The 18,968-nt window shown below is 39.5% G+C and overlaps 1 protein-coding gene across 1 annotated transcript in view; it reads right to left on the bottom strand.

The window, feature by feature from the left end:
* Nucleotides 1-1,055: 1,055 nt before the first annotated feature.
* The window catches only part of VWC2L (von Willebrand factor C domain containing 2 like), a 63,287-nt gene continuing 45,374 nt past the window's right edge, over nt 1,056-18,968 (bottom strand). Inside the window, exon 4 of the mRNA XM_014066277.2 lies at nt 1,056-2,747. Within this exon, the coding sequence (XP_013921752.1) occupies nt 2,599-2,747 (149 nt within the window). The 3' untranslated portion in view covers nt 1,056-2,598. The remainder of the gene's footprint in view (nt 2,748-18,968) is intronic.

Consider the following 18,968-nt stretch of genomic DNA (forward strand, 5'->3'; position numbering starts at 1 on the left):
CTTTCCAAATTATAAGCTTGCAACTTTGAATCACTTTGTAAAAAAAATTATGGTATTATAAAGGGTTCCTTAAAGCAGCTTATGGTAATTAAATCCCAGACTTTTTGTTAATAAAGATCTTGTCTGCAAGTGATAGCTTCCAGTGTGTTCTTCCGTACAAAGTTTATTTTGTGTGAATTCAGACTTCTCGACTCCAATAAATTCTCTGAACCACTTCAGTAGTAGGCTTGTCTTTTGATGGATCTTAGCCAATCATTTTTTTCTCTGTTCTTCCAAAGATTCTGGAATTTGTCAATAAAACATAGGCTGCAATACTTTCTAGCCCTACTTAGCCTTGTCCTGGTTTTCAAAAGCCCAGGAATGTCATTTATTTCTTATTCAAAGATCTGCTTTAGTTTATTTGTATTTCGAAGGAAGCAAAAACAGAAAATGAATCTGTCATGGAAAGGGAGGAGATCTCTGAAAAATTATACCTGAATAATTTACTAATCTGCATTCATGAATTCTTGAACACAGCTGCCAACCATTGTTCAAATTAGTTTATTAATGAAGACTTGCCTGATATGACGTTAGATGAGCAGAGCAAATGCAGATCCCTCTTGTGTCAAAGTATTGATGCTTTGAGACTTTCTATTAGTTTAAGAAAAAGCCAAATCAGCTTGTTCATATCACAGGGCACCACTTTTATCTCAGTGCTTCTATATCAAGGGCATTAAACACAGAAAAAAGCTTATGGATGAGAATCCACAATGCTCGAGGTAACATGCTACTCAAAACTTACATGGCATTTGGTCTTTCCTTTTATTTCATACAGTCTTATGGTCAAATTATGTAAAAGGCGGGGGAGCCACAACTGGTCTTTCCACATAACTAAAAACAAATGGCAACTATAGAGAATAGATCAAAACCAAAGGAGAAGATCACAATTCAAGTGAACCTTTGTCACAATTTATTTTAATTGCTAAAATATGGAAGTTCAAGCTTAATTTTCACCCATTACTGCTTCCATAATTAAGTAGCTATTAATTTCACCTTTTATACTTTTGTTCATATTGCCTTGATTTATTGTCCAATTCTACTCGTACGATTATCTGCACTTTATGTATGCAGCATAATCTCTTAACACAAAAGTAAGCAACATTTCATTTATTTTAAGTCTTATCCAGATGGAGCCTGGATTTAAAAAGAGGGGGGCAGGGAGATTGGGGGTGTTATATTATGTTTGGCATAATGTCAGTCTGCATTTCTGGAGAAACAATATGCAAAAACCTATTTCTGTTCCATAGTTAACATCCTTGCTTACATCTTTCCTAGGCAGGTTGCAGAAACGGGGTGTGACTCCATTTGCCTACCTAATAAAATGGTTGATGATAGGTACAAAATTTCATCACATAATACATATTTCTGGGACTTTGGTGTTTCAGTTGTTTTCCAGTTAACACAATTTTCTCTCCATGGAACATATTTATACTAATGTCTAAAATTATTGTATAGGAAATGATCTCAATCTCTTCCAAAAAATTTAAAAATTTAAAATAGATTTGGAACATTATGTTTTTTTCATGAGATATTTTACCTAAGAAGAAATGGAACAATGGCAAAAAGTTGTCCCTATTAATTTAGCCCCAAATATATGCACGTAAGCTCAAACAAGGAGGACTTCTTCGTTGGAATTAGAAATGAAGACTGAAAAGAAAAATGAAAAACATAAATTTAATTCAGGAAACTTTCACAGTTAATTTTCTTTGGGCTCTTAAACCAGAAAAAAAAGGGATTACATTGTGTCTTGATTTCCAGACATCCTGGTGAAATAAATCTTTTGTGTGATTCCCCCACCCCATCCAATTTATAGGAATGTTATTCAGCATTAACTGTTTTAAAATATATTTGTGCTGATAATTAACACTTGGATAGTCATGAATTGCAACTCTATCGGATGATTTCTTCCAGTAGAGATGGACATATGATCTCCTAAGAACCAGCTGATTTCTACATTCATGCTGAGATTATTCAAAGATGGAGAGAGGCCAAAGAGGGCAGGAATTGCCACTAAAATTAACCTGAATGGGGATCTTGAGTCTGATGCGTTCGGGAAAGGCGACTCTCTAGGAAGCTGCAGTTTCTTTCCCCCTTTCCTAGAATCAAAGAGGTGGGGAAAATGATGATGCAACAGAGTGACCCTGGGATGTGTTGTTGAGTGCTGATCTTAAGAGTTTGATTTTCTTAGGTTGTATAATCTCTTGGATGAATATTGACTGCTTACACTGGTTGGCTTCAGCTTGTTTCCTATCAAAATTAGAGCATACATTTTTCTTTTCAATTATCCCCACGTGGTGGAGAAAACATAAACCCTTACCAGAAGAAGCTCTGCAGAAAGTTCCATTCCTAAGCTAGTTGACCAACCTGTGTCGCTTGCTATAATGTCAAGCTACATAGGTTTGTTTTCAGAGAGGAAAAGAGATGAAGATAAGAAGCTCACAGGTAAAATTGTCTCATTTAACCCTAAAAGGTTTTGCTGGTGACCCAACTGCAGCTGGCAGATTCAGCTTGGGAAGCTGTCACAAAGGGGGTGCAAACGTCATTGCTGGAAGCTTTGCCCTACGCAGCTGCCTTGCCTTGGCATTCACGCTTGGAGCACTGGGCGGGTTTCCACCAGTCCCCGTGATGGCAGTGACAGATGTTGCACTCGTCCACTTTGACTTCGATGCCAGCCGGGATGATGGTGGTTCCTGCAAAGCAGTTTGGACCTGCAAATGTAGATACATAAGTGGATTAAACGGCTTCCTAACAGATTGGAGAGCAAGAGCTTGATTACATTGGGCGTAGTCCATCCCAAATTAACATTGTTAATTCCACTGCAGCCTTCAGAAAGGTTGAAACCCGATTTAAAATGGTTTTACTTAGAATGTTATTGTCCACTAACTTTGTACTCTTTTACTGAAAGCAGAAATACTCTCAGTTAAATACTGTATTCTTGTTGCAACATACAGAGAAAAATAATAATTTCATTCCATGTACAAAGACCAATATCTTAATAAAAATGGGAAAAACAGAAAAATAATCATATCACATTTTGAAATATTTTCAAAGCTATTTCATACCTATAGATGATTCAAACAGCAATCCTATTTCATCCTCCATTTCGGTATTTCCAGTACCTGACAGACACTGACCTAAATACCTTAATGCCCAGAGTATTGATGGGCTCTGGTGAGCTTTTAGTTATTTGAATATCTTTTTTCCCTGTCTATTTTTATATTTGCAGAGGAAAATACAAATATATTTATTGCATATAGCCATTGCTTCTACTCCTCCCCTCTGGTGCTTTGGACAATGTGGACCCCCTCTTCTTTGTGGCAACCCCACAAATGTTGGAACACTGCTTTCATGTCACCCCCAGTCAATCTTTTCACTAGAGTCAATTCCTGCAATTGTTCTTCATGTTTTAGCCTCCAGGCCCCTAATCATTTTTGTTGCTTTTTTCTGCACTCTTTTCAGAGTCTCGATATATATATATTTATATTGTGATAACCAAACTGGATGCAGTAATCCAAGTGGTCTTACCAAGACATTATAAAGTGGTATTCTTCTGTGTTCTGGAGAATGATTCGTCACATCATCTACGACAGCCCTTCAAGACTACTATCATGTCTCCCTTTAGCTTCTCTTCTTTAGGTTAGATGTTCCTTTAACTGTTCTTTGCAGGATTTAGGATCCCCAAGCCTCTTTCCCTCCATATGGCTCTTCTCGGACATCCTTCCAGTTCCTAAGTATTCTTTTTGAAAGCAACCGTGTCATTTCCATGATCTTGGCAAGACTCCTCTGTTGATGTAGCCCCGAACTGCATGGGTTCTTCTGGCAGCTCCCACTTGATGATGATTTCTCTGGGCTTCTCGGGGAGTTCAACGTCCCTGGATTACAGAAAGCTCTGAGTTTTACTTCCAGGGGGACTAAGAAACTGCTCCTAACGTCATTCCCATGAAGGAGGTTGGTTCTGATTTATTTAGCCATTACAATTTTAAACCCTAAATAATCCCTAACCATCAGGTGACTCTGACAACAGCTTCTTGGTTTCATGGCAGTCATAATCATGTCTGTTAAACTGAATACAATCTATGTTTATTTCTGACTGTGTCTCAAGCAGGACTCACTGGCTCAGGATTTTCTGACATATGTGAATTGATAACAATATCATTCAAAATCCGGATGTTTTTGTCAGAAAAAGTGCCAAAGGTTTTGTTTTTCTCTAATTATAAATTATCGTGTAATCATTGTCTGTTACCATGACTAATACAAAGGATGGATTTTCAAGACTTTTAAATAACCCTTTTCATCATTTTACTGATTCATGTGCCTCTTTTGATCCATCCAAGAGGCTTTTGTTTTCTCCCTTCTAGATTAATTATTAAGTAAAAGTTAAGGTAAGGCTGAGCAGACAGGGATGGCTGAATTCTTGATGGCTCTTACTGAGTTTTTGTGAGATAAAATAAATGGTACAATGCAGGGACATCTTTGCTCAAATACTACGATCCGCTAGAATAAAATGCACGTTTGGCTCACTTCTGAATAAAACTTCTTTTATATTGTATATGAATTCTATTGATTTTTAGGTAGAAAAATGCCTACACTCTGCCTATATAACCCTCTCATACTTGATGGGGAATGTGGGATACTCCCTCAATATCAGCAAGACCTCTATATTTCACAGAGTTGGCATTCAACAACCTTTGAATGGCTGCACATTGTCTATTTCTGTCCTGCAAAATGTGAGGGAGTTTCCACATTTGCACTTTAAGATCATTTAAAGAAATTATCAGTGTTTGAGAGTTTTGCCCTTGCAGCGCTGACCAGAAAAGTGAGTGATTTCGCATGCCTGACATTTTGGTGCCTATGTAAGGAGACTCTTTGTCACAAACTATTTTCTGTGTTCTGCTTGATTTTGCAGCCAAGATGATGAAATTCAGTTGAGGCTCCGTGTCCTAGTTAATCATCATTTCTGTAAAAAGTAAGCAGCTGCCGCCAGAATCCACAGTCCAAAATCGTGATGTGCCACTGCCTAAATTTCACTTCTCACTGGTCTAACAACAAATACTATGAATGGTCCAAGATCGTGGCTATTTCTCAGTAAGTTTCTATAATTTTTTTTCTGGCCTGAATCCCGATGCACTCCAAACTAGAATGCTAAGGGCAAACCTTTCGCTATGATATACAGGTTCTGTATATGCGACTTCTGTCCAAAATGCAGCAGCTATATTCATTTTATTTTATTCAATTTAATAAATTAAATTCAAATTTATTCAATTAAGTATATGGCTCTCTCCAGTCACCAAGGGATTCTATGTAGCTAATAACATAAGGTTTGTCCGTATTTTTCTGATGCTGTTCCAATTAATCCCATACAGTTGGGGAAATGTCTTTCCATGTGCCGAGGTGGCACAGTGGTTAAATGCAACACTGCAGGCTACTTCAGCTGACTGCAGTTCTGCAGTTCGGCTGTTCAAATCTCATCGGCTCAGGGTTGACTCAGCCTTCCATCCTTCCGAGGTGGGTAAAATGAGGACCCGGATTGTTGTTGGGGGCGATATGCTGACTCTGTAAACCGCTTAGAGAGGGCTGAAAGCCCTATGAAGCGGTATATAAGTCTACTGCTATTGCTATTGCTATTTGAGCAAGTGGGTGTTGCCTAATTACTGGGTTGATGTCAGATCCCATTTTATCCCCATGACCCTGATCAGTCAACTCAGAACAACTCCAGAGGGATTCTGTGTAGGCAACCTTGGCCAGAGATCCAACCTTCACCCACAACATTCAGAGTACGAGTTCCAAGTCTCCACAGCATGTGAAGCCTTGTGGTTTCTGTAAAGGAAAGCAAGAAATATCTCCCTCATCCTGACATCTTTCTGGTCACCTCTTCAGACAAGAGTAATTCTAGTATCCTTGAGATGGAATTGTAATCCATTAACTCAAGGAAGATACCTTGGTCATGCTTCACTTCTGTTTGCCAAAGTATTGCAAAGGTTTCTGTTAGCACTTGATGAGAGCTCTGCCTTTTCTTCATCTCTCTTCTCCTGCCATGTGATTTTACCATTTGTGCAGAACCTGTGAGGGGAGGGGATAGTTTTCCCTTTTGCCCTGCTCTACTTCCCACCTACTTACCACGCAATTGTACTGGTTGAATTGAATTGATAATTTGTAGTTAGTGCTTCATGGAAATATCATTATTGGAACCACCCACCCTATAAGTAAAATCTGTCTCAACCAGACCCAAGCTTGGCTTTTAGCCTAATATCCTGAAAAATGGGTAAACAGCAAAATAATATCCTGGTTTTGGGGGGAAGCCTCCTAGATTCCACACAGAGCTTCCTAAACCACCCAGAAGTAAGATCACCAGCAACAGCAGGAGCAACAATTTCATTCTTACTGCTCATTGCAATTACAGATACATTAAATTGTCTGGACTATCATAACAGAACTATAAAAATCTAAACAACCATTAGTTTTAATGTAGAAAATATGAGCTGCTGCAGCAAAGCACCAGGGAAGCAGAAGAAGGAAATTTTGTTAATAAAAAGATGTAGATATTACCTACATAATACTGTGTGCTTGATTTTACTTCTCAGTCTGCTAAGATTAAAATGTTTACAACCTGGATCTTTACAGAAAAAAATTTCTGACCCTGTTCTAAGGTTCCTGCTTTATCAGAGACTGAAGGGCATTGTCTGTGTGAAAGGGACATCTGAATATATCTTTGGTTGATAAGAAGATCCCTGACTTTGGGGCCAATCATTTTCTCAGGAGAAAATGCTATGAATGCTGCCTTGAGCTTTTGAAAAAAGGAATCATTTTGCTCACAAGAGTGCAGTGGGGAAGAGGAAGTATTTGACATTACTCAAAGCATCTCCATTTCAGAGAAGACTTTCCAAGCATTAAACTCCAGAGTTTTGTTTCGTTTCTGCAGTGTTCATTTGGGACTCTTGGGAAACTATTGCTTGACAATAAATATACAAATGAATGAAAATTAATAACAAGCTTTACTTGATGTTTACGCATACTTAGCATTCTCCATTGTTTTATTAAAAGAATACACTGCAGAAAAGTAAATCTGAGAATAAGGTCTAAAGCAGCAGAAGAATCGGTAAAGTATCAGCAGATAATACAGAGATGCACACAGTACTAAAATATTTAATGCCTGGAGCAGGTGTCGGCAACCCGTGGCTCCCGAGCTGCATGCGGCCCTTTTATCCCACTGCTATGGCTCTCTATCAGCTGAACCCACCACTAGCTGGCCCGGCCCTTTGCCCTCCCCTCCCAGCCACTCACTCCTTGCCTGCCCTGAGAAGGTAAGGATGACAGCGGGGGATGGAGACTCGCTCCATATTCCAGAGCAGGTGTGAGATGTCCCCGTACTTGCCTCTTCTTCTGGCCCTTGTTGGTGCTGCATGGACCTTGGTCACTCAGGGAGAGGCGTGACTTGCTCTCCGCTCCAAGACTCCGGCCTGGCCCAGCTGCAGCTGATGCTGCTGTTCTTCCCATAGCTGCTCTCTCAGCACAGTTACATTTATCATGCTTCACAATGGGAGAGACCCTTCTCCTGGAGCCCATTACGATGCAGAGCATCAGCCGGGCCAGGCCAGGGTTTCGGGATGGAGAGCTTCTCAGCCCAGGCAAGGAGTGACTAGGAGGGCAAGGGGCAGGGCCAGCCAGTGGTGGGTTTAGCCAACAGGGAGCTGCAGCATAAGGACAAAAGAGCTTCATTTATCTGGGAACCTGAAATGACTCTTGATTTAAACCAAATGGCACCCAAATAAGAAGCAAAACAAACAAAAAACAAGAAAACCAAATCCTCACCTCTTTTTGGAAAAGGTTCAAGAAGTAACACACACACACACACACACACACACACACGAGAGAGAGAGAGGGGGGGGAGAGAGATGAGAGAGAGAAAGAGAGATGAGGGTATGAGAGAGATGATGATATGAGACAGAGAGAGCTGAGAGCGGGGGGGGGAGAGAGAGAGAAACAGAGGGAGACAGAGAGAGACAGAGAGAGATGAGACAAAGAGAAAGAGATGGTGGGAGAGAGTCAGAGAGAGAAAGTGAAAGTCTACTACACAGGATTGCCATAGAAGGGAATGAAATATCTTGGCATTTCAGCGATTATTCAGTGTTTTAATTAATGAATTGGCGTTGGCATTACATCTGGAAAGATATGAGTGACTGAAGTATCATGCATTAATCTGTTGTCTAAATTATTTATTTTGTTTAAATAAATGTTTATGCCACCCATCTGCCTATAAGGTGATTGTTATAATTTATGCTTTCACACCCAACCTTTTCTAAGTCAAACAACATCCATCAAACAACCCTCACTGGATCTGGGTGGCAGATTGTGATCCACAACTTTTAAAGGAGAAGATTCCTTCTTTAATGGATTGATTTGTACACACACATACACAACACACGCAGGCACACACAAAACACTGCTATGAAACTTTCTACACACTTTTGTCCAACCCTTCCCCCAGTATGAGATGGAATGTACTAGAGTAAGCAAAAATGCTCCTGCAGTTAAAATATTTAATTCTGTGCTGCATCTAACCTGCAAGAAAATATTTGCAGCAAATCACTAGCCACATGAAGTTAGAATTGCTGTGCTGCCACAGTTTTTCATCCCAATGAGTTTACCACATCACCGGAGTGATTTGGCAACCGTAATTCCATCCCCTGCTTGCTTGACACTAAGCATGCCTCACCCTGGACTGTAATTTATCTTTGCTTATCCTACTCTTCTTTGAACAGTCAAATGGCAACCAGTATAAAAAGGCAAAGGAATAAAGCGAGTGAAGACAATGCTTCCTGATGCTGGCACCTCTTTTGGAAAGAGCACAGTTCCACCAAGGACTGCTGGTGGCAAAGACTCTGCAGTTGCTAAAATACAATTGGGATAAGTTTCACAGCTGAGAACAATTATGATAAACAGCCATTCTGTTTCAAAGTAAAACACCAGATTGCTGTGGCATCTTGGAAAAATATGTGTGAAATCAAACTGGAAGCAAAAAGCATGTGCCTTAATTGTTTTAAAGCATATGGCAGATTGCTAGTATTATGCATATTTAAAGAGTTGCACATCAGATGCCACAGCAGTTCCAAAACTCGGCAGAGATTAAACATGATTTTGTTATCTCGGGAATCCCTCCATCAAGAATCCAGTACATGAAGCAAATCCCAGAGTAACCACCAAGGGAAAGCAGGGAGATTATCCTTAGTACTGAGTATAGTCATAGATTAAAAGCTGTGAATTTCTTTGGAGTATTAATGTGTAGTATTATGATCTAACCTTTATGCGGTTTTTGATATGCTTACTGGAAGAAAAGGGACTTCTGCAACACTGGGATGTGACTCCATTATTTGTATGATAGCTAACTTCAGAACAATATGATTCTGAAAAAATATTTAAAATGTAGGCAACGCATAGTATTTTAAGAAAATAATAGCAGAAATATTTTAATATTATTATCTCACAACACTCATTTTAAATATGTTGCTTACTTGAGGTCCTTCCAACAGCTTACCATGACCCAGTTGTGACTTGTGAATACAAAGCAGGGAAGAATATATAATTCAAAAAGTTGTATTCCATCAACTTTTGCTATTGAAATATTGCAGAAATGTATACATATAACCTTTTCAAGAATAGAAAAGTAACCATAACCAATTTTATCATTATTGTTTAAGTCGCTGTTTGAAATGTGCATCTCCTATGCTAAACAAAACCAAGATAGTACACATATATCATTCTAAAAATGGAAATTCTTTGACATTTAGCATAATATTGCAAAGCAGATTTCCAAACCAAGCGTAAGAACACAAAAACCGCTTAGCTAAATCAGTCCGAAGGCATATTTCAGAATGATTATTTTGCATAAAAAGCTCTGATGTGATACCTCTGGAAATTCAGAAGCAGGTATGAAGGTGACCCCTTTACATACAGCTTTAGAGATCAGTCCTGTGGGATTCCTTATGGCAGAATAGCCATAATAGCAGCTGAAAGGAGAAAGGCTGCATATAGCAAATCTCTCCACACTTTGACCCAGCCCCTCCATTGGGGTTGAGCCTGTTTCACTTCTAGCATCAGCTGTTTCCACCTGGCAACTTCCCTCTCATCTTCGTATGTAAGTGATAGAGGCCCCACAACCCACGCTGTCTTTCTAGCAACTAAAATGTGCAAAATACAACATGAAATACCTTCAACAATGCCCCATAAGGGTCCTATACAATAGAAGTATGTGGCTAGATGGTTTAACTCTCCCTGTTGCAGATAAACCAATCTCATAAAAAGATAAATTGCAGTATTTAATGGTATTCTGGGAAGAATGTTTAAATACAACCCTTTAAAAACGTTTAATACCTGTATTATAATATCTCTATTATGGAGAAGGGAAGGAGGGACTGACTCCAGCAAGGCCACATGCTGAATTTATGGAGATTCTCAGTCACCCAGGCCACGGCTGGGCTTTCTCAAGAGGCAAATGGACTTTCTTGTTTTCCTTTGAAGACTTCTTTTCACTTCTCAGGCCCGCCTCTCTTTGACGGATCTGGTCTCCAGGTTCCTCTGCCAGGAGACCTTGCAGGCATCGGAAACCAAGGAAAATATCACCTGACTTGTATCCTATCAATTCTTCCAAGATAACAGCAAGTGGAGATAGCCGTTTCTTGACCTGATTCTGACTAAATCCATCTGTGTCATTTAGATCAAGTTTATTTTCCTTCAATGACAGTGACTGCTCCAGCCCTTGTCCCTGAGAATTGTATTTGTAGGTGGAAAGATACTTATTTAGATCCCATGTCAATAACTGGAAACTCAGAGGCATATTCAGTACACCAATGTCTTTCTTTCTTAGAATGCTTGCAATTAAGCTTTCTAAAACTAAACGTTCAGTCGTACACTAACATTACAGGTATGCAACAGAACATTTAATACAAATGTTCATTAATACCTAATGAAAAAAAGTTGCCTAGCAATATCGAAAATAAAAGGAGCTCCAAATGTGGACAAATATTTCTTTCGCCTTCATTCAAAAAGACACTCACAAGACTCTCACTCCTGTTCTTTAGCAAATACTCTTTCATGTTTCAAGAAGAAGAGGGAAGCTGTGATTGGACTAATGATCAAAGGTCTTTTCTGAGGAGGCCCCTGTGAAATTCAAACGGCAACCTTGCTGCATTACGCGGCCCTTCCCAGCTCTTTGATGGGAATAATCATTTTTACAGTCTGACCCAGAATAGTGTGGTAATCCTGGCTCTGTTATGCAATATATTGTTATTCCCCTTCCTTTTATTTTAAAGATATCTAAGAACAATATTCTGGCTCTTTTCCTTCTCCTTCTCCACCATCACCTCTAATTTCAGTTTAGTTTTAATTTCAATTTCTTTTGAAAGAAAATAAAATGGAGATATTCTTCTTTCCCCCTTTTATGTAATATTTTCCTTTGAACAAAGATCTGCATTATTCATCTCCCCTTCACCGTTTCATTCCTTTCAAACACAACATCTCCTTCTTTGAATGGACTCTGTCAAGAGCATCGTGTGCAGCATTTCTTCTGCTTATTTTTACCCAGCAACAACAAAAAATCATTTCCTTGGATTTCTTTGTAGAAGGGAAGTGCCCTTTGGAATAAATTGTATGCTTGCCTTGTAATATGCCAATCATGGAACAGCTTCCTAGATCACTATTAAATTTGTGTTTCCATTCTGGTTTGATCTAATTTATGTTTATTTTTTATACTCAATAGAGTATGCCGGTAAATAACGAAGCTCATAAGCTTTATAACTCAAATTGCATGGCTTAAAAGGCCTCAATATACGTCATTGTGGAATGGTAGCTAAGACGTTGGATTAGACCCAGCGGGCTCCACATTCACGTCCACCCTGTCAAGTCCCTCTTTCTCAGACCATTCCACCTCTTGAGGTTGTGGTGAGTAAAATGGAAGAATGAATTTCTCTATACATGCTGCCTTGGTTTCCTGAAGAAAAGTGCGATATCAATCCAAGAAATAGATACATTTCTTCATTTCTCCAACAAGGCACAAACTTTTTTCTGATGTTTAATTTCAAGATTCAGTTCACCGTCCTTCTCTTCAAGCTTGCTGTACTTCAGCCAAATATATAGTGCTTGTGAAACTCAAACTCATGCCAAGAGTCCATTCAGAAAATGCATCTCTTGTTCCCAGGAACCGAGCATTACAGCAATGTCTCCTCTGCAGCCTGTAGAATTTTTCTCTGCAATATTTTTTGCCCCCATCCTGATCCTTTGTCATGGAATAGATGAAAAATGAAAACACCACTCCACACTTGCTGTTCAAGTCTTTCCTTTTTAGTCTTTCATTGTCCAAATTGGCAAAATCATTAGTCTCCACAGGAATGAACAGGCATGAACAATTGTCTGCACTGCAATTCTGTCACATGCCTATTCTGAAGAGTCGCATATTTCAAAAGTCATTGGTTCTGACCAGAACACTATTCCTAACTATAGGGTGCATCTATTAACTGCAACTTTTTCTTTTGTCCTGTTCCAGAAAGCAGTTGAAAGCAACCACTATGATCATTAAATCTCTTGTCTCTTGCTCAGCATGGTTCTCTTCAGGGGTGGGTTGCCCCTGGTTTGGCCTGGTTCGGCCGAACCGGTAGTGGTATTTTGGCCTGGGTCGCAGAACCGGCAGCTACTGAGGCTGGCCATGCCCCCAAACCGGTTTCCTGGTCACTGGCATGTTGTTGAGTAGTGCGCACACGGACACAATTCACTGTAAATTGTCCTGCGCATGCACAGAGAACATTCACATTGACCTGTGCATGCTCGCACAGCACGTATCTGGTGCATGCACAAAGTGAACCAGTAGTAAAACCGGGAGCAACCCACCTCTGGTTCTCTTGCTCCTCATCAGGAATGTTCTTTCTGCATTATTACCTTTCTCTGGACCAAGAATAGCCAATAGCTGGTTCTGTTACTCTTCAGTGACTATTATAACTTTGCAATTGTTGTAAATAAATGCCAGACTTTCATCAACAGGAATGCAAACTTGTCATAAGTCTTGTGTTGTTAGAACTGCAGATATATGTCTTCCTGTGTAATACACACATGTATGTATTATGCATTGTTCAGTAAAAAGAAAATTTATTTTCTCTTTTCTCTTGAATTTTTCTCTTGATCTTTGCAAAACTTGCTGCCAAACTCCTGTTAACAGCCCAGCAGTGCTGGGTTTCAAAGTTTTTTAGAACCTATTCTGTAAGCGTGGCCTGTTGTGTGGGAGTGGCTTGGTGATCATGTGACTGGATGGGAGTGGCTTGACAGTCATGTGACTGGGTGGGAGTGGCCAAGTTGATATCACTGAATTCTTTGCCCCAAAGAATGACCTACAAAAAGAAGATATAAAAAAAGGAAATTTATTATTTTGTGCACTTGCTACTTAAATAAGAATAAAATAAGTACACAAAACAATAAAACAGCTACTTACAGAGGAAATATGGCTGTCCTTGCTGGTCTTCAACATTATTGACCAACACACTTCCAGCCCCTCTGCCTCTTCCCTCTTCCTGGTTTCACTCAGACATTTTTAAAACCCACAGCCTGTGCAAACGCACACACTCCTCCACTCTTTTAAAAACATCTGAGGGAATCCAGGAAGAGGGGAGAGGAAGAGGGGTTGGAAGTGTGCATGCTGTGCACAGGCTGTGGATTCCCTCTTCCTGGATCCACTCAGATGTTTTTAAAACTCACAGCCTGTGCACACTTAAACAATGGGCCCTATCCAACAAAATGAAATTTAATGTAGAGAAAAGCAAGGTTTTACACCTTTGGCAGGAATAGCCAAACATACAAATACAGATTAGGCGAAACCTGGCTCAAGAACAGTAACTGTGAGGGGATTTGGGTTTGGCTAGTCTATAGAAAAGAAGGATTTTGGGGGGGGGGCATGATAGCGGTATTCCAGTATTTGAGAAGCTGCTACAAAGAGCAGGGTTTCAGTTGATTTTCCAAAGCACCTCAGGTCAGGATAAGAAACACTGGCTGGAAACTAATCAAGGAGAGAAGGGACCTGGAATTAAGGAGAAACTTCCTAACAATGAGGACAATTAATGAGTGGAACAGAAGTTGCCTTCAGAAGTTGTGGTGCTTCATTGCTGGAAGTTTTTAAGAAGAGACGGGCAGCCATTTGTCTGAAATGGCATAGGATCTCCTGTTGAGCAGGGGGCTGGACTAGAAGACCCCCAAGATCCTTTCCAGCTCTATCCTGACTCTGTTGCACATTGTTAAAGAGAGGAAGAACTGGAAAAAAAGCTGAGTAAACACAGCAGTATAAAAGAAACAGTCAGGAAATAAAAATAGGCATTTTAACTGAGAAAGTACAAATTACAATTCAAAATTACCATCCGAGGATGAATTGGATTTATCCTCGGATTTAGTATTAACATCACTATTAATTTTTGGATTTGGTATTAATATCACCACTATTTAGCTTTGGAATTAACATCACTATTAATTTTTTATTCAGAAATTCTAACACCAATACCTAAAGCAATAGCACTTAGGCTTAAGTTCCTTTTTACAGCCCTCTCTAAGCTGGAAGGCTGAGTCAATCTTGAGTTGCTCAGGACTCCTGGAAGGAGCAGGGAGTTTAGCCTGCAGTCTTACATTCTAACCACTGTGCCACCACAGCTGTACTATATATCAGCCATGTCCAAAGGCTGCCCCGGGGGCTAATTGCGGTCCATTTTCACATTTTGAGTGGCCCATAGCCTCTTCTCCCTGCCGACTCAGCCTGTCACTCATCCCTGCGGTTTTTTCCTTCACCACACATTAATGCGAATGGTTCAAAGAATGTCAGGCTGAATGGTCAGCCCCACACATTTTCACCTCACCAAATCTGGCCCTCCTTGCAAAAAGTTTGGACACCCCTGCTATATATAGTAACATATTCTGCATCCATTTAATATTTTTAGTTTAAAAAAACCCTGCAATTTGAATAAAGAAAATATTGTTAATGTAAATTTGCATGGCCTTAGATAGGTTTTTATGCTGTTCCAGCTGCTATTCAGAATGCTAATTATTTGCTAGGTCTTTTATTGTTATGTTGGTTTTTCCAAGGATTCATGGCTATAGAGCCAATGGAAAATGTCCTAATTTAGACAATCCGCATAGTGTACTTTTCAAAAACCTATTTGCATTGTTTTAAATACTTTCTATTGTGGGAAATAACCTTGTTAGTTAATTTGTTAGAGGCAGGGAGGGGGAGTGAGAAATGCAATTTCTTTCTCCAGGATAATTTATTTTTTCTTTACTTTTTGTTCACTTACAAAAACAAATTATTCTATTTTTTTGTTTGATAATACAGATAGTCGTTGTTTAGCAACCACACTTGGGATTGGTAACTTGTCACCAAGCAAAAGTGATTGCTAGGAGAGAATAGCCATAGTTATATTTTTCTTTTCCCCCACTCCATCATTGAAATGTTCGTGGCAGAGCCACCTTGAAACTGATACGTCTAATCAGTTTCACATCTCCTAATTTTATTTGCTTCCCAATGATCATCCCAGTGCTGGGATGATTAGCAAGAATTGGTGTCTGTATTTGCATTAATTGAAGAGGAAGAAAGCACCATGCTGGGAAATGCGTAAAAAACAATGCCCTGTCACTGCACTAGTGAAGGCATTGCACAAGCAGGCCAGTGTTTTCCTCATTGTGTGCTTACCTCTTCTAACCCAATCTCTTTGCTCAGCAAGCAGGCGAGTGGGGAAGTAACAGTCAAGCACAGGATGTGCGGTGACTGTAATGTTGATCACGTGTCTGAGGGATGCTTCAAAGGTTACAAATCTGGATATTGGTCGTAAGTGTTTTTTTTTCAGAACCTTTATAACTTTGAATAATCACTGAAGAAGGACTTCCTGCATACAGCTTTCAGAAAATAAATGCATGAAAGAAGCAGTACTACTAGCTTCCTACTTCAATGCTAACCGTAATAGGAGTTGGTTACAAGCTGCCCTTATTTAAACTCCTCTTTTGAAGAGTGCTTCCACGATTACAAATGGACTCGAGTGTCTTTCTTTCCTAAATGCCCAACCTGGGGTAGACCTGCCAGAGAGTCTGTATTACTGCACACTTTTCTAGACTGACATGCATATAATTTTGTTGAGTGCCCATAAGTCTAGACCTTTCTTTTTCATTAAATACCCTAAACTTTTGCCCCTACATTAACAAAATGTATAATAATTCACATCATATAATGGGCAGCAAAAATGGAATGGAATGGAATGGAATAATTGGCTAAGTGTGATTGGACACACAATGTATTTGATCTCCTTTAACATTATGATCAAATGTGATACACATGTGTTTTACATTACAGGTAGTCCTTGCTTACTGACCACTCATTCCACATGGTGGAATTGGAGGGTGTTGAACAAGTGGTACCTACAACTGGTCCTCAAAGTTGTGACTGTCATAGTGTCCCCATGGTCATGTGATTGTGAGTTGAGAATTTGACAATGGTTTCACGCTTACAATGGATGTAACATCCCTCAGCCGTGCAATCACTGTTTTTGACCCTCCCCTGTTGGCTTCTCACAAGCAAATTCAATGGTGGAGTCATTAGGGAAGATCACAAGCCACTCTGGTAATTTCCCCAGGATGCTTGTTGCATCCACACTGTGACATATTGTCATTCCCTGGCCCTTCTGAATTTGTATTGTGCCTCACCTTTCATCCCTGGTCTTCCTGCCATGTGGACGGCCTGTGCTGGAGCTCCCAAGCCCTTTCCCAGTGTCCTCCAGCCCTCCCCCATGGCATCTCTCCACCCTCCTCTAGTCCTCCTTTCTCGAGACTCTGCTGCTTTCCCGTTAATGACCCACACCTCTTGGCATTACGATGGCAACCAAGACCCCTGGATTATCAAAGCCATACGATGTGGTCATGTGATATCATGCTTTAGGATCACCTTCTTAGTAATGGCAGTCCTCTTCTCATCTTCTGTAGCAAAATCTATGCTGCATTAATTATTTTTTTATTTTAAAAACTGGCAGGAGGAATCATGCTTGCAAAGAGTAAGGAAAATGGCCTTGATGAAAATATGGACGATCACCCAGGCAAAAAGTGCTGATACATAAACACAGAAATGAAATAACATTTGGAAGCAGATCAGGAAAACGGAGCCCTGATTCCCTGGACTATAAGAAGGGGGAGGAGCTACAATACAAACTGACTTGCAAAATGTTGTCATAATAGCCATTCTCAATAAAAGTAGTTTTAGCCTTCCTGTTGATTTCCCAGTCTGTCTAACCTGGCAGGATTGATAGTGTCCTTGCTGTCAAAAAGTATATTGCCACAGCAAATGATATATTGTCATTATTAGAAAATGTCTGAAGGTGAAATAAGAACCAGATCTCCCCACATCGAGCCCAACACCTGACATAGTGCAGTGTCAAAAATCAAAATTATTTTAAAAGGTACATTTGGCTTCATTTGGAAAATAAACTTAGGGTTTTTTTTTGTACAAACAACAATTAAATTATCCACTTTCATAAGCTTAATTATAATCAGTGGGCAATTTGGCATGCATGTCACTGATATCAATTTGACCACATAATGATTTGAGTCCGTCATTACCTGTCATCCTCAGCTGCCTCAGAGGGCTTTGCTATAGGGGAGGCCAGGAGGAGGGCATACCATAGATGCCACCAATGAAATGCCAAATAAAAAGCTAATAAATACATGTAGCAAATAAAGTGAATTGGCTTGAGGTACGGAAGAATATTTCACTACAATCAACAATTGGCTAAATTAGGCTGGATAGATTGGTTTATTGTATATAAACTAACGTTTATTTTTGTATATAAAAATGCAAGCCTGCATTTCAGTCAGAGGCTGTTTCCAGATAATTAACCTTACAATTGTGTCTTTTAAAATACAATAAGGATTTGGCAGATTAGATATATTTATAAGTCTGAGTCTATAACTGTTGGTTCCACAGCGAAAAATCAGTTGATCTTCACCTGTCAATAATTGTGGACAAAGAACTATGAACCAATCAGAGCTTGTTTTGCACCAAAATTCCTTCCTTCTGGTAAAACAAAAGTGAACGATACTTTTGGTCAGTTTGTCTTTCCGATATCCCTGTCTTTTCTCTTGAATGTTCTCATAACTGTTGTTTTATGTTTTTGTAGGACAATGTTGGTCTCCTGTAATGTGTTGGGTAAAACATTCCATAGTACAAACTCTTATGAAATTATTTTACAAAACTAGGTTTTTAATGCTTCACTTTAACAGATTGATGTTTTTCTGTGCCAATTAATTACTTAATTAGCAGCTTAACCGAATAAGAGGCTGTGGGAATCCTGTTCTTTGTGCAGAAGCCTTTTATAATGGCTAATTAAACATTATAGAAAGACCTGATTATACTGCTAAGTACTTCCTACTCTTAGGGAAAGATAACACTGTCTAGGATCTATGCAATAGAAACACATTGACAGGGATGTGGCTATTTAGCAAAGAAAACCACTGGTGGGAACAATTGATAAACATAGTTGACATAATCTACAGTTTTATACCCTCCTATATTCAGTATCCAAAGAAAATTAAATAGAGGATATTAAATTTGGGATTGTATAAGATTGTACAGTGAAAACATCCTGCGCCGAAACTGGACAAATCAATGCATTAATTATAAAATTTCCAAACATATTTCCAGCTGGCTATTTGACTGAGACCAACTGCTGCTGGACCACATTGAGGAATAACGGGATGCTCTCCTTCTCCACTGTTATTTCTGAGAAGAAGGCGTTAGGTGGATCTGTAGAAGTTGTGTCGGTAGCCGGAGTCTGGGAAGAAGAAGACAAGTTAGCCACTTTTTTGGCTTTAAACAGAAGTGACTTGAACTGGTCTGGCTTGAAAAGCCTGGCAAATGCTGGGAGCTCAGGTGT

Source organism: Thamnophis sirtalis, unplaced genomic scaffold (assembly GCF_051295495.1).
Source record: "Thamnophis sirtalis isolate CommonGarterSnake01/CBP01778 unplaced genomic scaffold, rThaSir2_p1.2 scaffold_1, whole genome shotgun sequence".
Classification (NCBI taxonomy): Eukaryota; Metazoa; Chordata; class Lepidosauria; order Squamata; family Natricidae; genus Thamnophis; species Thamnophis sirtalis.